At 41.9% G+C, this 27438-nt stretch overlaps 1 protein-coding gene across 1 annotated transcript; it reads right to left on the bottom strand.

The window, feature by feature from the left end:
- Positions 1–189: 189 nt before the first annotated feature.
- On the bottom strand, positions 190–26337 carry EZR (ezrin). The gene is made up of 13 exons (XM_010707311.2): positions 26332–26337; positions 20005–20211; positions 12917–13012; positions 11465–11739; positions 10706–10789; positions 9930–10076; positions 7348–7444; positions 4867–5030; positions 3824–3954; positions 3011–3171; positions 2682–2774; positions 1980–2228; positions 190–1627 (listed from the first exon to the last, which is right to left on the bottom strand). The coding sequence occupies exons 1-13, from the start codon at positions 26335–26337 to the stop codon at positions 1463–1465; spliced, it is 1875 nt and encodes a 624-aa protein (XP_010705613.1). The 3' UTR covers positions 190–1462.
- Positions 26338–27438: the final 1101 nt, after the last annotated feature.

The following is a 27438-nucleotide window of genomic DNA, read 5'->3' on the forward strand; positions in this document are numbered from 1 at the left end:
TCTCCCTTAGGGCTGAGGTGAAGATGGTCACCATTCGTCAGTACAGCAAGTATTATCCCTTCCTGCCAGCTCAGTGCTGTTTAAGGACGTAAGAAAGAAGGGAAGCATACACTAGCGTTGGAAGCCAGAAGTCAGCACTCTTTTTCACTAGAAAACACTCTTTACTCATGAAACACTCAACTCAAAAGCCTTTGTTACTTTGCAGATCTTTTATTTAGATGTTTGCTGCTGCAAATAAAAAAAAAAACACAACACCACACAAGAAGATTCAACTCAAATATAAAGCAGCACAGATGTTGTAAATGGAAAAGTAGAGCTGACACCATGCTGTATCTCACTTTCTAACAGATTTTCAAGGGAAAGGGGGAGATTAGTGGGGAAGGAATGGTCACAGAAATGCTCTCTAATAGAGAGATACACCTGTGATATAAACAAGCAGTCCCTTCATGTTTGGAGTCTGAAACTTTAAATCAAACATTAAAAAATTAGAAAATTTGTTAGAAAAATAGGTGCAGTAAAATTGTATATATTGGATCCATGTGTACATATCAATTTTCATTAAGTAAAAAAATGATCTTTACAAATAATGCTTTATAGTAAATAATCAGTTATACTGCAGACTACAGTGTTCAGGCGTCTTTACAGATGCGAGTCATTAAATCTGAAAAGTAACAAAATATACAGAGCAAAACTATTTCCCTTTTAAACTAGTACTTACTTCAATCCACATACTGCATATTTTATATATATATATAAATACTACGCTATAACTGATCAGTTGTTATGAAACTGGAATGCAAACACAGTAGTGTATTATTCCAACTGAACATTTGCCTAGTTACATGAGGAGGGTGCCCTGTTCTGTGCTGCACTTTGGAGCTGTTGCTGCAGCACTTCTCCAGTTAAGCACAGAAATCAGGAAAAGCCTTATTTCAATTCAGTACAGTTCTGAGGTGCTGTCAGTTCTCTTTTGTTTGTCTGTCAGGTGGGCATAAAGACAAAGAAAACAGAGTGCATGTGCATGCATCAGCGCACACACAGCTGTTTGCAATTCCTGACTTGTGACCTCTCACCTGTTGGACATTACACTGTAACACAAAGACATATGGCACAAAATTCACCCCCAGTTGCTAATTTTTAGTCCAAGGTGAATCTAGCACCTGCGCAGGACATGCCTCTACAACTAGATGTGGATTTGTGTTGGTTAAAGAGAGATGTGACATAAGGCCTTTTGGCACCAAGCAAAGGCATGAGCAAGTTACCAGGAGCAGAGGTAAGATCGATTTTTAACTATACCAAATTTAATACATGGTATGGAAGAAAAGGAAGATGCAAACACTCTGGGTTTAGAGAACATTTGTTAAATACCATACAATGACCCCTCCTCAGGGTAAAACAAACCAAAACCACAGCATTAAGATCTGCCTTTCCCACAGTCTTGCCTTCTTGTTGTAAGCACTCATTACATTGCCTCAAACTCATCAATTCTCTGCTTGGTGTTGCCTTGTCGGATCTGCCGCAGCGTCTTGTACTTGTCACGGCCCTGTCGCACGTTCTCCGAGTGGATGATATCATTTTGGGTCCTCTTATCTTCATCTCTAGCCTGCGCCAGCTCATCTGTCAGTGCCTGCAATGGAGAGAACATTAAATACAAATTATACACAAGAAGCTTTCAACTTCCCACAGCAGTGGTTTTGGTGAGACTTTTGACAGTTCTGAGATGACCAGACAAGTCAGCAGTGTGGATTCAACATATTGTTCCCATGAACAGTATGGATGATGCAACTTTCTGATGACTCAAAGCCTGAACAACAAGAACAACCTTTTTGTACACTGCCTTTAATTCAAACTGCCCTCTAGGACCTGTAAGCAAAGAAAAAAAATCATGCTTTGTGTTTAACCAAGCGGTTAAATTATCTATTGTCCATGAACAAAATCTTTTGTTAATTCTCCTCCTCCCAACAAACACTTTCTCTTACCTTCAGTTGCCTCTGCACACGCTCATTCTTCTCCGCTTCAGTAATGCGTTTCTCCTCGTTGCGGTCATTCCTGATCCCCTCACTGGAGAACTCTGCGCTGTAGGCGGAGTACTCAGACCCCTCATCATGCAGGTTATCGTGCACGTGGTAGTTCACTGGCTCATAGATGGGTGGGGGTGGAGGTGGAGCAGTCATTACCAAGTGCAGCTCCTCCTTCGTCTTTACCAGATCCTCCTGGGCTTCCCTAGCCTTTGGGGAAAACAAACAAAAGTGAAAAGGTCATGAGGTTGGTGCAGGTGTACCTCTTGAGCCTGTCAGGTTCCCTCCAGATGGCATCTCTTCTTTCTAGCGTGTCACCAATAGGCGCGGTGAGGCTGACATCAGCAATTTTGCTGAGCAGGCACTCGCTCCTGCTGTCCATGTCACCAAAGCTAATGAACGGCATCAGCCCTAACGCCACGAGAAATGCCACTTGTCACTGGTCTCCACTTAGACACCAAGCTGTTGCCTGCAACTCTTTGAGTGTGGTCATCTCCTCAGCCACTGCGTGGTCCATCTGTCAAATCTACCTCTCTCCTATTCAGAGACAAGGATGCCATGCGGGACTGTGTTCAACACTTTCTATTTTGAATTTTGACTAAAGCACCACATTACACACTGCTCAAGCACAGGACTTCAGAGCACCTTTGACAGAATACTCACTCTGATCTGCCATTCTTCAACCTCATTCTCCTTACGCTTCCTTGCCTCTTCAAGAAGTGCAATCTTGGCTGTATACTCTGCGAGCTCTGCGGCCTGTTAAATAGTAACACTAGAATTAAGGACTCAAAAAAAAAACCAAAAAACCCTATAACAAATACACAATTTTGACTGAGAAAAGACCCACATGTTACACTCCCCTCTAGTAAAGACTGAATAGGAAATTAAGAACAAAGTATAGATTGCTTGATTTTTTTTTTCCCCTTTTGACTCCAAGGCCTTATTTAAGTAGGTGGCATAGCATATCTTAACCAAAAGTGATTGGGTCTTACCAGCTGTTCCTGGCTCTTTATCTGGTCAATATTTTGTCTCTCCAGCTCTTCCTTGGCTTGCAGAGCAGCCAGACGATCAGCTTCCAAACGTTCTGCTTCCTCCTGAGCTCGTCTCCTTTCTTCCTCCAGCTGAAGAGCTCTTTGGATCTGATCTGAGAGCTCTGGGAAAAAACAGATCAAGGCTGTTACTCCACCAGAAGACAAGCAAAGCAGAGACAAGCTCATGGGTTAACTTCAGAAGTCATGACATGCACATGACTTCCAGCCTGCAATATTTCTTCACTGCACTTACAAGTAGGTATTGCACAAAATACGGCAAGTAACCAAATTCAAAAGCTGTCGGTTGCACATTATAATTAGATCATCTACAAGGCATTTGCACTGACATGATCCTGCTGCCCTTAGTTGACAGTTTACTGTGAGGACCAGATGATGCTGTCTCCAAGCTGCTCATCTATGCATTGAAACAGAAGCTTCCATTTCACTGGAAGGACCTGTTACCAAACCATTTCTTCTGTTTGGAGTTAAGTAAAAAGCATGTGCCAGCTGAGCTCTGGTTCTCACTGCTGCAAAAGGCTCATGCTAAAACCCCCTCAGCAACAGGGAAAAACAGAGTTACTGTGACCTTCAACTCCCACTGATAGCAGCAGATGTCATGACTTATGCCTTGGATGACGTCAGCAGTGCATGCATGTGTATTTATCCATATAGGCAGATATCAGTATGCCTTGCCAGGAGATCCCGGTGTCACTAGACTTAGCTAAGCGTGAAGCACAATACACATGATCTGGTTAAACAATGCAAGCACTTTACCTTTCTCTGCTCTCTTAGTCTTCACTTCATACTCTTGTAGCCTCACCAGCAGTTCTTCCTTTTCCCTCAACATTTGCTCCTTCTCCCTCTCAATTGTCTCCCTCTTCTTCTTTTCATTTTCTAGTTGTTGCCTGTTTAGGAACAGATTTCATGCTTGAAGCTCACTTTCAGACATAAACCACAGCAAGGCAAGACAATTGGCTGGTTATCTCTTCAGACAGTTAAATAGGACAAGGTTGTGTGACTGCCACAAACAGGAGCCAGAAGACAGAAATGCACTGAGAAATGCATCCTTAATCACTTCAGTTTTTGTTCAGTTTTGGATACTCATGTTTCATAAAAGTACTTCTATTTTCTGTTGGCTACCCCAGAACTTTAGAGAACCAAATAAACACTAGATGTAGAGAGAGAAAATCATGGCTCTGTGCTACATGGCAGAGGAGATGCGTTTTATTACTTTTGTCATAAGGAAAATCAAGGAAGTGTAGAAATGAGCACTGAGGAATGCAGATAAAAAAGCCAGGAATACAGGAGAAATCAGGATGATTTCTTGAATCGTAAGCAACCTGCAGCCATAGTAGAGAGTCCAGCAGAATTGTTAATCCTTTTCCCTTGCCTCTAAGAGGTCTTCCAGTCCTCTCACCTTCTCACTGCATACACACGTTACCTTTGAAGTCTGCTCCTTTAGCTCCCAACCACTCCACAGTCCAACACAGACCAGAGACAGGAGAACCTCTCTCAAGGTATAGGACCCCAACACAGGAGCACACAGTGACTTCATGCACATGGTTCCTTGAAGAACCAGCTCTTAAAACTGCAGACAGGAGAGCAGACTACACAAATGTGAGCCAGAAGAATTCTCAAGCTCCCGTTGCAAGATACCCCGAGTCCTACCACTGTGAGCCAGAGCTCTAGGACTATATGCACACGCCTTACTCAAAGGTAGATGGCTCACAGCCTCATTTGAAGCCACCTGAGGAACTCTGGCAGATACGTATCATTTTCTTCTGCCTCCCCATCCCACTGTCTGTACACAGGCTCACCTTTCCAGTTGCTTCTGGTGCTTCTCCTCCCGGGCCTGGGCCTTCATCTGCTGCACCTCAATGGTGTCAGGCTTCCTGCGTCGCATATACAGTTCGTGGTTGCCCATGCAGAGCTGCAGGATCCTCTTGTTAATTCTCAGACGAGGGGCATAAAACACAAAGTCCTGGGAAAGACAGCACACAGTTAGTTTTTCAGGCACAGCTGACTGCAGACATCATCCTCCCACTGCTACACAGACATCCACTGGCTAATGGAATGTCACAGCAGGACCTGCACAGTTATCTGAAGCTCAATATTTGTTGGTTATATAATCCACTTCAAATCCATATGGAGTTGAGGAGTTGACAAGTTACTTTTCTAGAAAAAGCACCTTCTAGAGAGAATTTATGGGCTGAAAGGTCTCCACTTAGAAGATGCTTTGCCAAGTTTGGTACAGTTGCAGAAGACACTGGGCTGGCTGGTAACAAGCTGGGCAATATGAAGCAAAAACTTTTTAAGTTTTTGTGGTTTTGTGACTGAAAAGATAAAGCATGAAACTAAAAATGTACTGCAGACTATTAAAGTAACGCTGTAGATTTTCCTGAATTCACTGATGAAAACTTAAGTCCTTCAATGCATTTTGCACATATAATCAGCAAAGTGTGCTGTGCCTCCCAGACCTCAAGTCCTGCCAGAGGCATTCTGAGCTATACAAATCTAATACTGCTAATTGCAGCCTGACCTCCTATTTCTAGCAGATTGTTTGTGTACTTTGTGATGAAAAGGTCTTATCTTGAAGCAAGGTGTACCTCCAGTCAAAGTAAATTCTAAGGGCACAGATGGTGGTTGTGTTCATCATTTAATGCCATATAATCCAGGGACAAAACATTCACATGAGAGCATAAAGAATTCCCCTCCCTTCCTCATCCTCCCCTGGACTAGCACAGCTGGAAGCTCTGCTGCTTGGTATTTTAAAAATGTGCTGAAAATCTTGGAGTACGTGGACTGACAGACCTCAAAATTAAAAAGCTTATTGTGGGTAAGATGACAAAGAACACCATCCATTAAATTAATGTCCATTTAAACAATGATGTGGAGAACGAAGAGGAGCTTTCCACCCACATCCAGGGTGGACTCAATGTTTTTGCTTTATTTACCAATGCTTGCCATTTCCAAAAGAGATGCAAGCATATGAAAAGATCTGGACAACTTCCTGATTGTTCAGAATTAGTGTCCAGATCAATTCTTCTTTCATATCTAATTTGAAATGTAACACCACCCACGGGGAAGAAGACAACGAAGACAATAAGGAAACATGATTGGTGTTAACATTGTAAACACCTTGATGTATCAACCTTTTGCAAGCCTCCCATTTCAAACTCAGTCAGATTTACTGTTAGGGAGTGGATGGAAAAGCTGTGATCCACAAACAGGACATTAACGTTTGTACTATGTACAAGTCCAAATCATAAAGAGGCTCTTCTATTGAGAAATATTTTCCTGACAGAGGGACCTTTCTATCTCTGGGGGCTTTTGCTGGTTTGCACAGGAAACGTCACAAAAAGAAGCCCCTCTCCCTCAAAACCCAGGGGTTGTTAGCTAGAGGAAAGGACACCCTAACACTGTGTTTAACAACCAAGTTACTGGAAGCGCCTTTTTCTGCTGAAGAGATCCATGAGACATCACCCTTAACCAAAGCTGAACTACAGATTGTTTCTCAGGTCTGTACTGATCCACCAAGGTCAATAACTGGGGTGGGGGAAGAGAAAGAGAGGAGGTCTTTCTCAACTCTTCCAGCAGTTTCACAAGACTTACAGAATGACATCCACCTATACCAGTTATTCAAGTTCTCAACAGCTCAAAATAAGTTGCAAGTTTTTCACTAGAATAACTGAAGTGTGTAAACATAAAACATTAATATTCAAGGGCAGCTACATTTAAATTCTCCACAGAAATCACATCCTTGCCATTTACCCTAGTATTCAAGTAGGTCATTGGACATGGTGGCCATTATGTGGCTTTCAGTACTTCTGTAGGGTGGAAGTGAACATTGAGAAGGACAACCATATGGATACACACAGCTTGGCAGCAGCAACTGGTAATTTTTTTAAATAATCATGCAACCACAAAAAAATTGCATGCCAGCTTCCATACACTGGATAGAATGGAGAGAAGAGAGATCTTAAAGTACAATCCAGCTATAGAAAAGACTCACAGGACAAGCAGAGAATCTCAGATTTAAGCGTACGCCTACTAGCTTGCTGGAGGTAAAGAACTGGGCTGCAGCTGTAGCATCCTTGCCTTTCTCTGTATTTGATACATCCAAAAGCTCTTTACCTAAACTGCACAGAAAAGCAGACTGTTCTAAATACATCCTTGATACTGATGCTAATTTTGCATCTAAGACACCTGCAGCTTTCTTCTCTTCAAAGACACAACTTCATTCTGAAACGAATTGCTATCAGTTATTCTTAGGCAGTATCCATTCTCAATATACTTACAGGTGCCTTCTTGTCAATGGGCTTTATTACAAACTTTTTGTCATTGAAGGAGATGTTTCTGATTTCACTCCAGGGGAAACCAATCTTTGGAGTCAGTCTGGAAAAAGGAAAAATATTTTAAGAGATGCTGTAATAAACTCTATTCTTTCTCTCACATTACTTCTAAAACACAGACTCAGCGGGATGCAATGCTTGACACAACTCTCCCAACAGCAAGGAGAACAGCTGAAACAAAATCCCATAGAAGAGCAGGGGAGATGCCTGATCACCTCCCTTACAGTCTCTTATGCTATTCAGTCGAGGTTTTTACCTTACTCATTTTTCTTTTCAATGTCTCCACAGTCTTGCATACAAAAACCAGCAAATTATTCATCACATCACATGTTTCTGAGCCATCCTAGTACTCCACCTTTACATGCCCTCCCAGTTCTGCAACAAGTTCAAGGGCTTGTGCATCTGATTGCAATGAATTCCTTCACCTCCCCTTGCCCCAACTAAATACCACCTTTGTGTGGTTAGTATCACATTACACTTCTTTTAACCTTCTGGTACCGAGGACATGTTCTCTAGAGATAGCAGTTAATCATTAAGAATTGGGTCTTACATAAATGTTAATACCAACAAGCAATCTTCCTGCTATTATCTAACCCCTTCAATGTGTCCCTCTTTGGCACACTGAAGTGCTGACAATTACTTCCAGCAAATGGGTTGAAGGCACGAGTATGCAGTGTTCAGCACTTAGAGAAGCGTACATCAGCATAATGAATCACTCCAAGTCTGTGTGAATCTCTCCTATGGAGCGCATCGGTTAAGGAAAAAAGTAGTAACTTTGGAGGGATTTGCTTCAACTTCATCAGAACCAAAAGTTCCTACATAATTTCATTGGCCCAAGCTTAAAATAACCTGCTTAGTTTTAATCAGAAGTCAATAATAAATATGTTCTCTTCAGAATTTACCATCCCATAACCTTTACCTCAAGTGCGAGATTATGCAACAGGTGCCGTGTAACGCTAAGTAAGAACTGGACAACAAATGATTTGATTAAGTAACTACTCTAGCCTCCTTCATAGTACTGTAAGAGTTTCACCCTTAGATAATACGGTACGACATTAACTGAAGTATTTCAGTTGTCCAAGTTCTGTTGTAGATTCTCATCCTTACTGCAGAGAAAAGGCTCGCTTGAAAACGCCTAGAGGCAGGAGACTGACATTCACTGAGAACAAACTCCCATCTGTAGCACAGGATCATTTGCCTCCTCAGGCCAAGCTTCAGCAATGAAATCTTTGCTTTTTCAGTTTTTCCCCAGTCCAAAACTCTGCACATATAAGGCATAGGTAGGATGCACATTATCATTTTTCTAGTCCTCGTATCTGCTGGAAAGACTTAATGACAGAGTTATCGAGAGTTATGGCAGAAACGAGCCATTTATTCCAGCACTACATTAGTTTTGCAAATGCTCTTGATGGCTCTCTCCAGTCAAGGGCTACGTTCTGTCTGCTGCTGCAGCCCGAAAAACCTGTTTGTGCGACCATGGTTACACAGCAAGACTTGTCATTCAAGACTCAGGTATTACATGAGCGAAACTACTTTTCTTTCAAGTGACACTCCTTGTTTTCCAGGTGACAGCACATATTAGCATTGCAGAAAAGTCTGCATTTCTCTTTGCCATCTTAACAGAAGCTCCAATTAATATTTTAGCTACATTCAAAGCTTTATGGATGAAAACAAACAAAATGGGTTAAATCCCCACTGTATTTCAGTGAGAGTCTGTTACAGATGTATGACATGAAATCAAGGCTTGGAATATTCAGAAAAAAAAACGACACAGTCTAGCCAGCATCCTTTCACTTAAAAAAAGTTCATTTTCAGTCCTCTTCAATCTTGGAGTATTAGAAGAGACTGGTAGGCTTAGACACAGCTGTTCTGACCTTCTGTATATGCTTATTTATAGATAGTCTATTATTTTCCACCTACTAACCAACAAATAATACCTCTGTCCTTACCAGAAGGGCTGATTAAAACTTTGTGTACCTCAGCAAAGCCTCATTTCATTCTTTGGTTTACAGTATCAATAGAAGTTAACTCCTCCCTGGATTCTGGGTGTTATCCGGCGTTGGTTTCACACCTACCCCACAACCTGCCTTTTTCACAAACTGGCAGTTGTACACACATCTATCATTAGTTCCAGTACAGGGATGGCCTCAGATGTCCTAACACACTGCAGACATATATTGGCCTATCAAGGTTCCTGTATTGTATTTACTGCTGGCATACCTGGCAACCTGCCTAAAGAAAAAGCTTGGTAAATTCCTTATTTTGGGACTCAGCTCTACAACCATTACTTGCTTTACCAGATGACATTTTTACAGCTGACATCTGCTCTTGTATGAGCAGGTCAGGCTATCAGGAAAGTCATGAAAGCACAAATGATCTGAAGTGCACCTGTCTCCTAGCACAACTTCACATCCTACAGGACAACAAGCAAGTTCTAAACTTTGCCCTCACTCTGTTAATAAGAAATGCCCTTTGGCTCCCACACCAGCCTTCACTCCAGTAGATGAGAAGTGAAAACAAAGCCTTACTTATCATCTTTTTCATAGATGTTGAGCCCTAAGGCATCAACTCCCAGCCAGAGGTCAGTTCCTTTCTTATTCTTGATTTCAAAGTAGTTGATTCCATACATCTCAAGGTCTTGAGCAATCTTCAGGTATTCCAGCATGGCATTCTCTCTGGGTGAGGCAGGGAGGAGAGCAGATGTTAGCTTTTCATTTTTCCCTGATTATCTCAGAAAGCAAAGAGTGCTCAGAAAAAGACAAAAAAACAACAAACCTTTTCCTAAACATATCAAAATGCAGCAGTTACAACTGAACATTCTGCATTTTGGATTCACTTCAGAAGTTATGCCTTCAGTTACCTCTGTGCACACACACACGTACACTCTATATCCTTTGCCAAGCCCTGATATTTCTAGAGACAATTAGCAACTTTCATCTCTTCCAGTGTTCATCACTGTCTTAAAGTACAGTCAGTGTGAAAAGAACATACCCTACACTTTCCCGATCTGCCAATGAAAATGCTTCGATGAACTTAAAGGTTAGAGACACACCTTTAGTTTTATCCACTTAAAGTCGTCACTGATGCACTGTACTTGGGTGCAGGGCTTTCAGAAAGCCACTGATTCTCAGCACCAGCACAAAAACCCAACTGAACGTTACCATTTTGCCATTTGATTCCCTGTTGGATTAGAAAGACACCAGGAGCTTCCCACACAAGCGACTCTTGGAGGCTATTCCAAAGCATGCTGTCAGAACGGCAAACTCGAGGCAACTAGGCCTAGGGAGCAACATGAAACACTTACTTGAGCATACCACTGTGTTCAGCATGCCAAACCTGGATCCGTTCCTCCCACTGCTCTCTGGAGAGTTTATGCTGATCCATCACCCTAAACACAAGTAGAGAGGTATTTGCAAGATTAGACTTTGTGTTCTGCTGTGCCCATCAATGCTGATATCTGCTATAGTCCTACTCATGAAGTCTCATGGAAACCAAGATGAAGATCTTGTTCAGCCCGAAGATGTGCCCTGTGGAGCAGAGCTATTCAGAATGAACAAAAAGTTGGTATTTTTCCTGGAATTAGATACGGTGCGGAGCATCATCATGAGGTAACATATCTGGTAACATATTTAACTTGTGTGGGGACAGACTATCTAGCCTCATAACATGTTTTGCAGATATGAGATTTTGAGTACCGTACACTGGGATTAAGAACAAGTAACCTGCATTTCTCCAGGGAGGGCACATTCACAATTGACATCTCCTCTTCTTAAAGATGAGACATTCACACACACTACCAGCATGGCAACATGGCTTAGGAAAGAACAGCTGAAACCTACAGAGATTTCCTCTGCTGAACTCACCCAACTACCTCTCCCTAACCACCTCAAAGAGACAGCATAAAAACATACTCAAACATGATGGACAGAAATCAAAAGAGGACTGAAATCAGATATACACAGTTTAACTGAAAAATAATATGCTTTCAGTGAAACTTTGTATAACTAGAGGAGGAGAAGGAAAAAAAAAAAAAAAAAGAAGCTGAATTAATTGATTCCTTTACCTCTGGGGGATCAGACGCTCTGAATTGAGGTATCCAGGCTTGTGCACATCTTTGTTGTAATCTCCAAATTTGGCCTGTACAGCATAGGAGCCAAGAAGCACTGCTGTTTCAGGAGGACAGTAGATCTCATCACTGAGGATTCCTTCCTTCACCTGAAGGAAGAAGAGCTTCTGCGTGATGTCCTGTATCAGCTCTTCAGCCACATCCTCTGGGAAGAACTTGGCACGGAACCTGAACTGAAGGGGATTTTCCTTTCTGATTTCTTGAGCAGAAACCTAAGGACAGAGATGATACCACAACTTAATAAGGCTGCAAACAAAGAATTGCTTTTGCACATAAAAAGGAATTTAAGACATTTGCCTTAAAAGGCATTTGTTTTCAGAAGTACATTTCTGTAGTACTTGGGGCCCACACCCTACAGTGAGAACTCTCCAGCACACAGAGGTCTTTCACCTCCAACTAAATACACAAAGCTCCCTGTAGAGCTTAGGCTAAACACACTCCAGCACTCTATCAATTATTTGAGAAGTCAGTCTCTAAAAAAAATAAATTAATTAAAAATGGACACATTCCATCCCATCTCTTTCCTTTAATGAAGACAAATAGGTGTCACTCCAGAGTGAAGTAGCCATCTTCAGCTCAGTGCATCTCCTGCTAACCATGCTAGTTGTTGGCATGAGATAAAGAGGGTGCAATGGCCTTTGCACTCTAGGAAATAAATTCCAAGGCTACAGCCCATAGGCCTCCTGCAGTTTTGCATCAAGCAAGTGACTGACAACCAATTATTCTCATTCTTTAATTCCAGCTGCTCACTCATATGAGAACATAGAGGAGATGCATTGTTATTTCAAACTTGGACAGTAAAATTCTGCTTGTAAGCAAATCTCAGCCTCTGAAAAATGCAGGGTTTACTATGTTGCAAACCATCTAGTGTTCTACACTTGTGACACATCAGCCCCCTTATGTTAAGCAGGTATGTCACTGACTGCCCCATCAGGAAAGAGAATTCATTCCCTCCTAAGAATTTCAAGTTTGCCAGTTCACAAACAAAAGCAGATCAGATACATCTGAGCATGTTACCATTGCCACTTAAGCAACTGTTGTTTTTTGTTTTTTTTTTTAATCAACAGAAGCAACTGATCCCAGCCAAGCAGACTAATGCTGTTATTAGTCAAGATGTTCCTCCAGACAGAAAGCCAGCTGTTTCTACACAGCAGAATATAGTATCAAGCTGCTGATCTACAGTGAGAATTTCCACCATTCAGACCATTCAGACCAAGACCAAGTCTCCACCATGTCACACTTCACATGAAGAGACGTTACAAAGTTCTTCCCCCAAATAATTCTTAAATTATGCATATTGAAGAATAATCAGTAAGTACACGGTTTATGAAGTTGCAGCCACTAACACATGGGGAATCATGTAAGCTGTAACTTTTAATCAGCAATTACCTTTTTATCCAGCTTCAGCCAAGTCTGGAATCCTTTGTTGTCTACATACTGCAGACCGAAGTACCACACTTCTCTCAAACCAATGGTTTTAACCACCTGTAATGGAAAGGTCAAAAAAACTTCTGGTAGGTAACAGTTCACCAGTACTTCATGCATCCTCACAAATCCCACAGTCACTGAAGCTGCTCCTCTTGCATCTCTTAACTTCATCTAGTTGACAAAGATACACAGTTGCCTCGGTAAAACATGCTGATGTTGGCTACATTCGCACACTGTAAATACCAACCAGATCAAAGATCCTGAAACACCCTTTCTGTATGGATCATACACCTACTAGTGAAAATAGATCTCTTTTCAACATGTTTCTTTTCCTCGTGAGAAAAGATAGCCTAAGAAGTTCTTAATCTCCTATTTTCACTTGCTTATTATTATCACTCAGTAGTTTGTTGCTAGCTCATCTGCCAGCAAAGCCATACTCAAGACAGAGCTGAGATTTGGGAAGATCCACTGGATGTACATCCAAATGCACCCCTGATGCTAGTTTGCAAAGTAGCCCCTGGTACAGTGATGTAAGCATTACCACAGAGCTGAACTGAGTGGAAAGCAAGAGGTTTTCAGAACTACTCTGCAACTTAGGAAAGCATGACAGACCCTAAATGAGGGCTGCTCTGAAAGTAATGCCTCCTATTTCATTATGTTGGCCCACAGTGTCAGAGGCGGATGGTGATATGGCAGTAGAGGTTGAACCTTCCCACCAATATTCCATTACATTTTGTTGCTGTGCAATAGATGGCAGCAGAGGGGCAGCCTGACAGAACAGCATCTGACATGGAAGTGTATACGGAACACAGGAGTGGATTTGAATTCCTCCATGCAGAGAAAAAAACACTGACATTCATCAATGCTTGCTGAATGTTTGTGGAAAGCAAACAGGGGATGTGAGCACAGTGAGGTGCTGGGTGGGGTGTTTCAGAAGTGGCAACAGAAATGTGAAAGACAAGCCACGGTCTGGATGGCCACGCACAGCCATCATGCCATGAAACCAAGAGCATCTTGATCAGCTCACCCACATGAACTGGCAGACCAGGGAATTGTGTGCAGAGCTGAATATCAGCTTCAAAGCATGCAGTGGCAGCAATCTTGGAATATCCTAAAATTTGCTCCAGGTGAGTCCCAAGAATACTCATACAAGAACAGAAAGAACACTGCATGCAAGTTTGTCAAGACCTATTGAACCAATACAAAGCAGAAGGTGATAGTTTCCTGGATCACATCATTACCTGTGACAAGATGTGGTAACATCCCTAGGAGCCAGAGTCACAGCAGCAGCCCATGGAGTGGCAAACGTCAACTCCCCATTGAAGAAAAAGTTCAAGATACAACCTTCCAGAGTAATATGTACCATCTTTTGGGCTACAAAAGAGGTGATCCTTCTGGGTTTCCTTGAACCCAGATGTCCCGTTGACACCAGAGAAACCATCAACTCTGAGCACTACACTGTGATGCTGACTAAGCTGAAGGCTCAAACTTCTGGAGTCAGGCCAGAGAAGAAGACAACCTTTCTCTCGCAACATGATAATGCCAGCCTCCATACCAGTTTGAAGGCCATGGAGAACACTGCCAATGTTGTCCTACCACACCCACTGGATTTGGTGCCTTCTGGCTTTCATTTGTTTGGGCTGATGAAAGATGGACTGTGTGAGCAACATTTGCCAGCAACAGTGCCATCACAGCAGCTGTGAAACAGTGGGTCACTTCTGCTAGTACAGATTCTTTTTGTTCATCACTGGCACAAATGCACAGCTGGTGGTGACTATATTGAAAAATACTACTTTGTAGCTGAGAATTTGCTCTCAGTTATTGAGCCCTTTGTAGCTATCAGAGCAACCTACTTAGTTACCTGGGCTATAAGCTCAAATAAGGATATTTCACCCTCCCTATTTAAAGCATTGCTGAGGACACTGGCCAGAGAGAACACTTACTGGAACAAACTTTGTGCTAAATGCACTCTTTGAGCAATACAAGTATTTTTTTCCAAAGCAAATAGTTAGGGGATCTCTTATTAATTTTTTGCAATACTTGCCCTTAAATTCGCTTACCAGTAAGCCAGAGGCCAGCAGTTTGTACTCAAGAGTTGCCAGGGGTTGGTAAGGGATGTGGGTAAAAAATACATCATCCTGGCTAGTACTCTGTGAAGTACTCCTTATGTGTCATCTTGATCAACAGACAACATAATGCTTAGTGATAAAAGCAGGCCAAGAAAACCGCATACGCATTAGTACAGCCACCCACTTCCTGAAACCCCAGAATTTTGTTTTTATTTTATAAAAGAGCTGGACTTGAAAATACTTTAGCCTTCTCTTGACTAGAACTCCTCTTCCCTCGTCCCCCAAACACCTGTTTCATCACAAAGGTACCAAGTTTTCTGAAGGCCAGATATATTTAAGGGTCAGAATCAGGCTTTACTCAACCCAGCAGAAATGCAAGCGTATGTTGAGAGTGGTGCTTCCTGTTGCACAAAGAAAGTGTTGCAACATCGTCAGAATGAAGAATTGCACAAATCAAGCAGTTATCAGGTCATTATCTCTGGACGCCTCTTATGAAGAAAAGGTATGCATTCTCTAAAAATTAAGACAGTCGGAAAGCTTACAGAAGTTATGGTCCCGCAGCTTCTTCCCAAAACTTAAAGGCAAGAAAGGGAAAAATATTAAGCTAAGCTTCAGAATTTGGGGTAACAAGAACAAAGACAAGAATCTTTTAGCCTGTATTCTGAGAAACAGCTTTGTAAACTTCCTCCACAGCAAAACAAGAAAAAAAAAAGAACCCAAATATTTTTTATAACCAAGATAATGGGGCTGAGTCAATGCACAAAAATGCATAAAGCAGATGCCCGTCCATTCTACCAAAATGGACAAAGAATCCCTCAAAACCAGGACTGAAGGTGTAAGGTATATTCGTTCAACAGAGCTAGGCAAGTTCACGTTTGCTTAATGAGGTTTTTCAATTCTTCAGTCTTCTGATGCCCTCCTAGTCAGATGACCTGCTCGAAAGGGATACTGCAGTTGCTTTAAGAAACTCTATTAGCTGATGGGTCACAGGACACTGCATACTTGTGCTTGGCCCTGTAAGGCACCGGCTATGCCAGTTCCACTCAGAAATTGCCAGGGCACATTCTCCCCCAAGGGAATTTCTTTCTCTTGTTAGTAGAAAGGCACAGGACAGCCTGGACCACCCAAGGAGATGTCCTCTAGCCAGTTTCAGAGACCACTACATAGGTTCTCAGAACACTTCAGATACAGTTGCGGCTTGAGTGGAGCTGTACTCAATATTCAGTGGTTTCATTATTTTCCCCTTTCTTTAGAAGGGAGTTTTGGCTCTCATGCATCATACATTTGAGGTAGAAAAGTCAATAAAGCAGAAGGGCAGTGCCTGAGTAATTTTCCTAGCTGATAGCCAGACTAAGAAATCATGCTGTGGTTTTTAAAAATAGCCTGCTTCTTCAGCAGTCTTTTCCTCCGCAGTGGTTTTGCAGCTCAAGTTGGGCCGCTCCCCATTCCTGTGCAAACCTGTTGCTTCCATATGCTTTATCTGAGTGCAAACTCCATCCAAGATAAGGGCCCAGTAAAGAGAAAGAAGAGCTGTGAGAAAAGTTGAAGTGAAAAATAGTATTCATCTGCCCAAGTTTGTGCTGCAGTTCTACCAAAGTTCCCTTCTGATGTGTAGAAGTGTATCCCAACAAGGTATAAGCTACTGATAACTTTCCAATGATAGGCTTTAAACCCAAGGTACAGGAGGTAAGGGCCAAATCTTCAGGAGGTGATTTTCCATCCCTACAACACCTCAAGTGCTGCAACAAGAGCAATCTTCAGAGGTTCTGAACAACTTAGCAGACGAGGGGTATCCTGGATCTGAAGTATCCTGCCTTCTCAGGAGTTCTTGCTTCTCAGTGAGAGGTTAAGAAAGTAGTTTCTCTTCCGCCAGAGATGACCCTGACTCTTAACAATATAAACAAATCATTGTCATGAAAAGCACAGGGCATATTTATACTTCCTGGTCTAAGCTGCTGCTTTTAAAAGCATAGCTTTTAGTCATTTGTATTGTTGTGTCCTCAGAGATGAAACCTGAGGTTTCTGTTTTGGTTTAACATGGAAGGTAGGGAGGGCAACACAAGGGTGATGTGCAGGGAATGGAAGGTCAAACACTACATGCTAGCTCCAAAAATATGCAGGTGTTTCAGATGCACTTCATCAAATTGCTGATTAATACTTTAAATCTATTCCACAGTAGTGAAAATCAAAAGATATTAAACTTATAACTAGTGCTAAGCACACTACTTGTGGTACTATTGTGTACTGCAAAGTTCTTCAGTGATTATAATTTGGTTTCTTGGAGGAAATAAATTTCTGTTTCATAGAATCATCATAGAATGGCTTGGGTTGGAAAGGACCTTTAAGATCATCTAGTTCCAATCCCCTGCTATAGGCAGGGATGCCTCCCTCTAGACCAGGTTGCTCAAAGCCCCATCCAGCCTGGCCTTGAACGCCTTCAGGGAGTGGGCATCCACCACCTCTCTGGGCAACCTGTTCCAGTGTCTTACCACCCTCACAGTAAAGAATTTCTTCCTAATATCTAGTCTAAATCTGCCTTCTTCCATTTAAATGCATTTCCCCTTATCTTGCCGCTATATACCCTTATAAAGTCTCATTCCTGTAGGCCCCCTTCAGGTACTGGAATGCCACTATGAGGTCCCTCCAGAACTTTCTCTTCTTCAGGCTGAAGAGCCTCAAATCTCTTAGCCTAGCCTCATAGCAGAGGCACTTCAGACCTCTGATTAACTTTGTGGCCCCCCTCTGGACTCACTCCAACAGTTCCTTGTCCTTTGTAGGGGGCCCCAGAAGTGGATGCATACTGCAGGTGGACTCTCATGAGAGCAGAGGGGCAGAATCACCTCCCTTGACCTGCTGGTCATGCTTCTCTTGATGCAGCCCAGGATACAGTTGGCCCTCTGGGCTGCAGGCACACACTGCTGGCTCATGCTGAGTCTTTCATCAACCAAAACCCCCAAATCCTTCTCTTCAGGGCTGCTCTCAAGCCATTCTCCACCCACGCTGTATCTGTGCTTTGGATTGCCCCCACCCAGGTACAGGATTGTACTTGGTCTTGTTGAACTTCATGAGGTTGGCATGGACCTACATCTCAAGCCTGCCCAAGACTCCCTGAATACATCCCTTCCTTCCAGCGTGTCAACTGCTTGATGTCATCTGCAAACTTGCTGAGGGTGCACTCAATCTCTGTCCATGCTGTTAAATAACACCAGTCCCAGCACTGATCCATAAAGAATGTGACTTGTCACCAGCCTCCATTTGGACACTGAGCCACTGACCACAACTCTGAGTGCAACCATCCAGCCAATTCCTTATCCAGTGAATGGTCCATCCACCAAATCCATTTTACTCCAATTTGGCGACCATGATAAGAGACAGTGCCAAATGGTCTGCACAAGTTCATGTCAGCTGCTCTTTTTCTATCCACTGACGCGGTAACTCCATTATAAAAGGCCACCAAGTTTGTCAGGCCTTTGCTGAAGCTATGTTGGTGATCATCAATCATCTCATCTTTATTTTCCATGTGCCTTAGTGCACTTACGGCCTTCAGGAAGACCTACTCCATGATCTCACCAGGCACAGAGGTTATGTTTCCCCTTTCCCAGTCAGTAGGAACTTCACCAAACTGCCATGTCTTTCAAATAGGATGGATAGCTGCTTGGCAACTTTATCCTCAGAACCAATTCCCTCAGAACCAGTGGATGGATTTCATTGGGTCCCATGGAATTGTGCACTTTCAGGTTTTTTTACATGGTCTTGAACCTGATCTTCACTTACAACAGATAAATCTTCCTTCTCCCAGTTCTTACCTTTGTTTTCTGCAACTTGGACTTGTTTGAAACTTGTCTGAAGAGTACTTCTCACTACAGTCTGCACCACTGCCATAAAGCCTAGCAAGTTCTAGTTAACTCACTGAAGTGAGAAACTGTACCAAGAGAAATTCAGAACGAACAAACATTGTTTAGCCAGTTTCACCTACTTGAGTTAAAGCTCAACCACCCTTTGCTATCAAGACTAGCTGGGGACAAGGGGAAGTGCAAAAGAATTACTGCAGCACTTCATAAATACATGGAACTGAAGTCTACACAGATCAATTCTTAGTTTTCAGAGTTTCAGCAGAAATATCTAGATGCCAGCTCTTTTTATTATTTTGTTCTATTTTAAATTTCAGAAGTTGATTTTTCTGATGAAACCAAGGTCTTAAATCAGTTTTATAATGACAAACTACTTAAGACTAATAAAGTTCCACAAAGTGCTCTTTGTTTAGTTGTCACTACCTGACCTTTGTAGGTCCATCACCAAACAGACCTGTACACTGTTAATGCAGTGGCAGGAAGAGTAACAGTAAGAGAAGGGAATTCCCCTACTTGTGTTCTCCACTTCTTTATGAATCTCTGGAGGCAGGCTAGGCAAGTCTCTACTCTTTCTTGTTGCACAGGGGCTTTATACATGGCATGATATGCTGTAGCTTCTGCATGGCAAACAAACCCTTCTGGTTTTCTAGTAGTTTGGAAAACTCAAACATCCGTGGCAAGTTGTAACCTCCAACTCAGCTTCTGCATGAACACATCTACATCTACATTCATTAATTGTCTGAAGACCTCATTCTGAAAGGTTTTATGCACAAGGGGCAACATCTCTATTTTAGAATTTAAGAAATGAACAAAAGTTAAGCTGCATTTCAAAGCTTAAGTGTATTTTTACACACAACCTATGTTGTCTAGACATTCTAGATTCCTTGTAATACATTGTCATTCAACACCGCTAGGAAGTCAGGTTTCACTAGAATGTAACATACCTGCAGGGATTTTTGCTTTTTTCTTTCACTGTGATGGACTTTAGAGAACTTAGGACCAGGGCCTTTTTATTAAGAGGCAGAGAAAAGAAAGGTAGAAAGGTTTGGAATTCAAACTTAAGAAACCAGTAGTCTTAAACATACTCTAAGCTTAAGCAGCAAGAGCCCTGTACCAATCCCACACTGACCTGATCAAACAGCTGTTTGCCTGTAGTGTTTGGCTGGATGGCAAACTCCAGCTCTGCATCCACAGTAACAACTCGAACATTGATCTGTGGAGAAAAACAAAAAGCATTGTTTAAGGTACATTGAAAATTATTTCTCCGTGTGAATACAATTCTTTGTACACAATACAGTCTCCATTTTTTTTTATACACTAACACAATCCTTATACTCTAGGCATTTAAACCCCAGTTATATTTTTGTTATCACACCAAACTTAATTGGAGCATTGACTTTGCTGTCTTATCTAGATTGCTCTGCAGGTTTTCCTTTTCAACACAGAATTGGCTACTGATTGAATGAAGCAGCATTTTAGAGTTGTCAATCTCCAGGCATAAAATCCCTTAGAAAAAGGGTTTCTGCAAAGCACGCAAAATAGCTGCCTACAGGCCATCTCTTTGATTACAAAAGGCCCTAATGACTAAATTGAATTTAAGACTTGTAATTTAACTTCCATTTATATTAGAGCTAGAATTAATATGAGATTCTAACGGCTTTAGATTATTCTGATTAGGCAAAAAGCAATAACCTGATAAACTTTTATTCTTCACCTCATAAGAATCTACTCAGCACAATAACAATAATATTATAGGGCAAGAGTTCATTAACAGCTAACATTAGCGAAGAAACACTTTAACCAGATTTGTTCCAATGACAGGAGTGCAAGACAGGAGTTAGCATTGTATGCAGAAGGCAAGTGTTTAGCTAATGACTAGAAAAAGTCTATTAGCATTTAATCAGGATACAAAGCAACAGCCAAGCTTGCAGAGAATAGCATAAGGAGCAGCAAGATAACGGCAAATCAAGAATGGATTATCTCCAGCTCTTCCATTACAGGAGACTACATCACTTGCAATATTACACCACATTTCAGAAAGAAGGAAGCAAAACAACACCAAAACAAAACAAACTGATAAAAACCCAAACTCAGACAAGTAAAATTTGTAGCTTGGATTTTAAAAAGAAGAGAATTATAGAATGGCTTGGGTTGGAAGGGACTTTTAAGACCATCTAGTTTCAGCCCCCTGCTATAGGCAGGGACACCTCCCCCTAGACCAAGTTGCTCAGAGCCCCATGTGGCCCGGCCTTGAATGCTTCCAGAGAGGGGGCATCCACAACTTCACTGGGCAACCTGTTACAGTGCCTCACCACCCTCACAGCAAAGAATATCATCCTAATATCTAGTCTAAATCTGCCTTTTCCTAGTTTAAAGCCATTTTCCTTTGTCCCGTCACTACCTGCCTTTCTAAACAGTTCCTCCCCAGCTTCCCTGTAGGCCCCAGACAAAATGCAAATTAAACAGAGCATTTTATAAACATTATGCTACAGACAGCAAGAGCTAACAGACCCCGAGAGCCTGCTGCAGCTGCAGCACTGGCACCTAGTGCAGAGGCATATGTGTGAAGGAACCACAGGATGCAGCGCGATAGGGATCAAATCACTCACAATAAAACCCAGACACTGCAGCAGTTTCTAGCCATTCAATTTTGTACATTTAAACTCTACAGTAAATGTCAAGTAAAAGAATGTGTTACAATTAACTGCTGCACTTTGGATCACAGGAGTATGCTTAAGGCTTCCTTCCTGCAGCTTAAGAACCAAGTTTCTCAAACAGTGTAGCAAAGATAGCAAATTCTGAAGAACAGCAAGACTGCAATTTGAAGCCACGACCTTAAGAAGCTCCTGCTGCTTAATTCCTCTCAGCAATAAATCCCTAATCATAATCTAATCCCTTTTTACTCCCCCCTCAAGAAAACATATGCTGATAATCCGCTGTTTTGCATTGTGCAAGTTATTTGCACTTCTGGCTGAAACACCACAGTGGGTGTAAAAATGAATACCACTTCACAAGTTAAATAGATTTAAAGGATGTGCTTCTCAATCCAGTAAAGGTGCAGGATGTTGGCTGAGCACTGAATTCCTGTCAGTATCAGGATAGCCATCTTTATCTCCTTAGTGGTTATCTGCTAATTAAAAACAAACAAAACCCATGAAACTTAATGCTTTAGCACTAAAACTAAAAATTGAAGTCCCTTGCTTACCACTTCAACTGTCAGCCACAAGAACAGAGGAACATGACTGCTTGCTTATGTAAGAGCTCCCAAAGACATCTGGGGCGGTAAAGGTTAATTTCTGTGTCTCAGAAGGACTCAACGACCAGCAGGATAGAGAGGAATTCCCTGGTGTGTTATCCAACAGCCCCACATCACATGACAGGCAGACTAAGGAGAGGACTGCTAGCAGCTGTCATTTCCCTGAACAGATGACTGCTTGGCAAAGTCCTTTGGAGTGTTCTTTCTGCCATATTACATCCTCCTGCTTCTCATCTCTGAGCCTTGACTTCTAGAATATAAAGGGGTTAGATGTATTTTTAATTGCATACTTTACAACCACCCCACACAAGTTTTTAGCCACAGAGAAGCAGGTAAGGAAGCAGACAGTCAGAGCTTAATCCACCTGAAACCCTGGTTTAGGCTGTCTGGAAAAACTTCATTGTCTGCCAGGCTGAGAAGACATGAATGTGACATACAGTTCACATCATAAGAAACTCCCTATAGCATCAAGAGGACTAAATCAAAGCCCAAGATGAACAACAATAAAATAACGCAAGATATCGTTGCAGAGGGAAATAGGAAACACCTCTAATTCCTATAAGCAACAAAAAGAGCAAGACAGAAGTTAAGAAAAGTTAAGAAGTTAAGGAAACCTTCACACGCAAAATTCTGCTTATCCCACATGGACAAAACAGGTCATTTGTGAAATCCCTACCAAATCCTGGCAGTATTCCAGGTCTAAAACTGAAGCCATAAGCAAATAGTTTAATTGTTTCACCCCAGTTGGAGAGGGGCAACAACAACAACAACAAAGTCCATGACTTACACACGAAATAAGATTTTAAATGCACAGAATATGCTTACAATCCTAGATAGAAAGATTCAGCTTCCTAATCCATGCACTCATGCTGTAAAAATTTGATTACACTTCTACGCCCAAGGCTAACATGCTTAAAATGAAAGAAAACTAGGTATTAGTGTGTACTGAAGCACTGCAGAACACAAGGCTTTCATCCTTCTCTGCTTAGGATGCGCAAGATTGCTAACAAATTTGATCCACAGAGGAAAAAATAAGCGGTTGCCAACACAATGCCATTTGCATTGAAAGGAAAAAAAAAAAGCTCCATGAGTCATAAAGACAACAGAAACTGAAGAACTCATTTTACTGAACGCTAATTCCACGAATTCAGATTGTTCAGGGTAGAACAATAATATTATCTACACTTCCAACAGAGACAGGAAAGAAGAAATAAAATAAAAGACTGAACTGGAGAGAACCTCAGAGCAGATTTAAATAATCTTAACGCTATGGAAAGTTCCTACACTAGAAGTTACACCAGTTAGGATGGGTTCTTTCTTGTATCAGTAGTGCCCTCAGATTTTGCACTTACTCTTTACTTTCCTCGAGACAGTAACTCTTACAAAGCTAAATCAGTCCATGGCAGACTGCAGCCTTTCAGAGACTGTGCACCTGAAAAACAGATTCAGAAAATGCTGTCTCTTAAGGAGGCAACGTGTTGCCAACCATGTAGTAAGAGGCAGCACCTTCTCTGTGTAAGATCTATGACCTAGATAAAAACCCAAGGTGACAGTGCCTCTTCAGACCTCTCTCTTAGATGAACAGTTCCCAAGTGTGTTGGGCACTGTATGTGCAGGCAGCTTTTTGTCTGACTCATGGGCCTGTGGGTCCAGAATCTGTCTCTGGCTGCAGCCAACATGCTACCTTTGGAGTTGACCATCCATCTCCTGATAGATAACTGCTCTACTGTAAAAAATCCTACATTGAAGGTGAAAAGAGGTGGAATGGGGAAGAAGAAAACAACAACCACCACCAACACGTACTCCATAAACAGCAAGCTGTGTGGATATCTCACATACCTATGCATGAAGGAAACCTAATTGCCCTTACATTCAGTTGAACAATTTTATTACACAACCAACCATGAAGTTCTGCAAGTCATTTAAAATGCCATACAATTTATTTCCATAAGATAAAGGGCAGTAAATACCAACCTTTACACATACATAAGAGAAACCAGCACTTTACTTTGTCCATATTATCATTATGCAGCTCTAAATGCCTCTGATAATGGCCAGGAATGTCTTCTTCCTCTTTCCAAAGAGGGATAAAGACAAGTCTCCTAACTAGCAGGTTTGCAGGTGCAAATGCTAGTGAAGCATCCTTCCAAGTGGTGGCAAAGAGCACCATCATAATGGAAAGACATAAACAGAAATGCCTTCTTTCTTCAGGCACAAAGTCTGGAAATCCCAAGTAAATACCTGGTACACGTAAGCAGACCAATCGTGTACCAGAGGGTGCAAGGGTTTGTTAAAGTGCTGCAACTGCACAGCACTTACTGTGAAAAATGCATATATAGCCCTGTAAAAGTTTCCTGTACACAGTCAAGCTGTCTGCACAGCACACGGATTTGCGTGTGCTGAAGGAATATAGCATTCTCAGCAAAGAACTGAAAGAAACAGTATTAAGAATCAGAAGCCAGCCCAGCTTGCACTCTTGCTTCTGCAGGTCTGTATGCTATATCTGCTACTCCACCACACAAACAACTACTACTGTATTTGCAATCAATGACAAGCTTTTTCCCCTGAGCTGTAATGCGTCTGCATGGATGAAATAATTACATTTCAACCTTAGCAACCAGACCTGTTTATAGATGCATACAGTGATTGGGCAGCTGATAATAGAAAAAGCCATTTCACACAGCAGCTTTAGGAAAGGCACTGAAACTGCTCTCTATTCCTCTGCCTTCAATGTATTAGTGTTCATTGGAAACAGGCTCAACAACAAAGAAAGAACACTGTCAGCTCTGTTTGACGACAGCTATTGTGCTGCTAACTGATGGCGTAACTGTAGGCCCTGATGTTGGAAACTACTTGGGGAAAAAATATTCAGTTTTGTCCAGGGAAGAAATCCTTGAGGCTCCAAGCTCAGCTGTGCTCAGCACCTTTCTCTTGTCACATCTACTTTAGGGACACACATTCTGATCCTTTCAGGGTTGGCCAAGGAGCTGAAAGGGGGATGTATGTGGTGGAGTGCAGGGAGTAACAAAATGTAGTGAAGTATTCTTACAGTTTCTGGAAGATGGAGTGCATAGGTCCACAAACAGCATGCAGTGGAAAACTGAAACTGTTCAGGACAGGGCTAGAGTTCAAAGAGCTTGCTAACTCTGAGACGTGGTTACATGTGTTACACATGGAAAAGTGAGGATAGAAAAGAGAGACGAGGGTGATGAACAAATTACAGGTTGTAAACAACAGGCTGTCTGCCCAAAACCAGCAGGACTAGAGACAAGGATATGGTCTGTTATAATCCCCAGAAAAAAGATCATCACATTTCCTGGTGTGATGCTATTACATAGTAGGAAAAAATTACATTCTTGAGTGTATTGGTCACTGGAAGCATTACAGGAGGTGACTACTCTTTTCTGCTTGGATGATGACTTGCCAGCTAGAATTTTGTCATCCAAGTTTGAATGCCTCTTTTGAAAGGGAACAAGTTAGTCAAGGAAAGTCGGCATTTAAACTGCAGATCAGTTTTTCTCCTGAATTATGTAAAACTGGATTTGATTTGCTAGCACATCACTGATGTCTTTTTAAATATAAACTTATTTTTTTTCCTCATCTGAGGCACGAAGTGCTTGTAAAGAGGACAGGAGCTTTTAAACCCAGAAGGAGGTGAATACACAGCCCACAACTAGGAAAAAAAAAGAAAAATCCAACCCCAAACCCCCTTATTTTGCAGATAGGATAATAGAAAAAACAGTGAGTGGTAAGATACTGGGATACTATACATCCACTTCCATGCAGCAACAGAGTTGGAATACACCCCCCAATTACAGATTTTTATGATATGGAGGATCTCCCGAGCAGGATGTTCAGAAAGCTGGAATTAGAAGGCAAGCTACAAACCTGCAATTTCTCTTCTGGGGGAAGTAGAGAGAACCTTATTCCTATCAGAGCAAAGAAGAACCTACAGCACAACACAGAACAAGGCCTTCAATATGACCCACATGCTCACCCCCTCTTTTTGTGCAGGAATCCTTTCCATGCTGCATGCCCAACACCCAGTATTTCAGAGAGGGCAGCAGAAGCACAGCAAAATAGTCGTGAGCATTTTCTTCCACACTGCTGAGCACAGTTTGCTAACAGGAGAGAAAACAGCCTCATCAGCTCACAGAACGTAAACAGGACACTGCTCCATTGGCATCCACCTGACCTGACCGACATGGCGAGCTCATTGCACTGATTTAGCAGACCAGTTTCTCAGCATACCATGTTAAATTGAGAAGACCTGACTGCAAACAAAAGGACGTGTTCCCTTCAGGTCTCACTGTGTTAAACATTGCTTCCTCATGGCAAGTAAATGGGAACATTAACTCACGTTCCACAGGAATTCCTCTGAGTTTATGAAGCAGAGTTAGATACCTCTGCATTTGCAACAGGTAAGATTAGAGTTGAATAGGCTGCTCTTTGTTCCTTAAAAACTTGCTCACCTTCCCATGACGGGAGGAAATACCACAGAAGGTAAACAGACTTGTCTATAATAGCCTAAAAAGCCAGCAGTTAGTTTCGGATTGTCCAGCATAGTTGTCAGCCTTATCTATTAGTCAACTTCAATGCTTGTGCAACTGTAGTAATCTTTTTAGAAATACTTTTTTTGTAGTAATCTTCAATATTTATGGACCAATAACTATGCCATCTACAATAAAATGAAGTTTCTTTCTTTTACTCAAGCCAATGGGAGTCCAGGTTCTTGCAGCTTTCATGAAAGGTAAAAAACAAACAAAAACCCCAAAACCACAACAACCCATGCGGCAGTTTTTCCTTAAGAGAGAAAGTAATTTGAGGGGAAACCAAGAATAATGTTGACATGAAATCTCAAAGCCAAAGACTCTTCTGAATCTCCTGCATGAGGAAAGGCTGAGAGATCTAGGACAATCCTGTCTGGAGAAGCTGAAAGGGAATCTCATGACTGTTTATAAATACTGAAAATGCAGGAGTCAAATCGATGTGGACAGACTCTTCATTATCAAGCAGCAATACAACTAGGGGCAACAGGCACAAACTGGACCACAGGAAGTTCCAAGCTAACACGCAGAATAACTTCTTTACTGTCAGAGTGATGGAGCTCCAGAACAAGTTGTTGAGAAAGGTTGTGGAGTCTCCTTCTGTGGATATATTCAAGACCTATCTGGACGCCTACTTGTGCAACCTACTGTAGGGTCTCTGCTTTAGCAGCAGAGCTGGACTTGATTTCTAGAGATCCTTTCCAACCCCTAAAATTTTGTGATTCTGTGATGAAGGTTGGGTGTTGTGCATGCAGGTAGG

This window comes from Meleagris gallopavo, chromosome 2 (assembly GCF_000146605.3).
Source record: "Meleagris gallopavo isolate NT-WF06-2002-E0010 breed Aviagen turkey brand Nicholas breeding stock chromosome 2, Turkey_5.1, whole genome shotgun sequence".
NCBI lineage: Eukaryota > Metazoa > Chordata > Aves > Galliformes > Phasianidae > Meleagris > Meleagris gallopavo.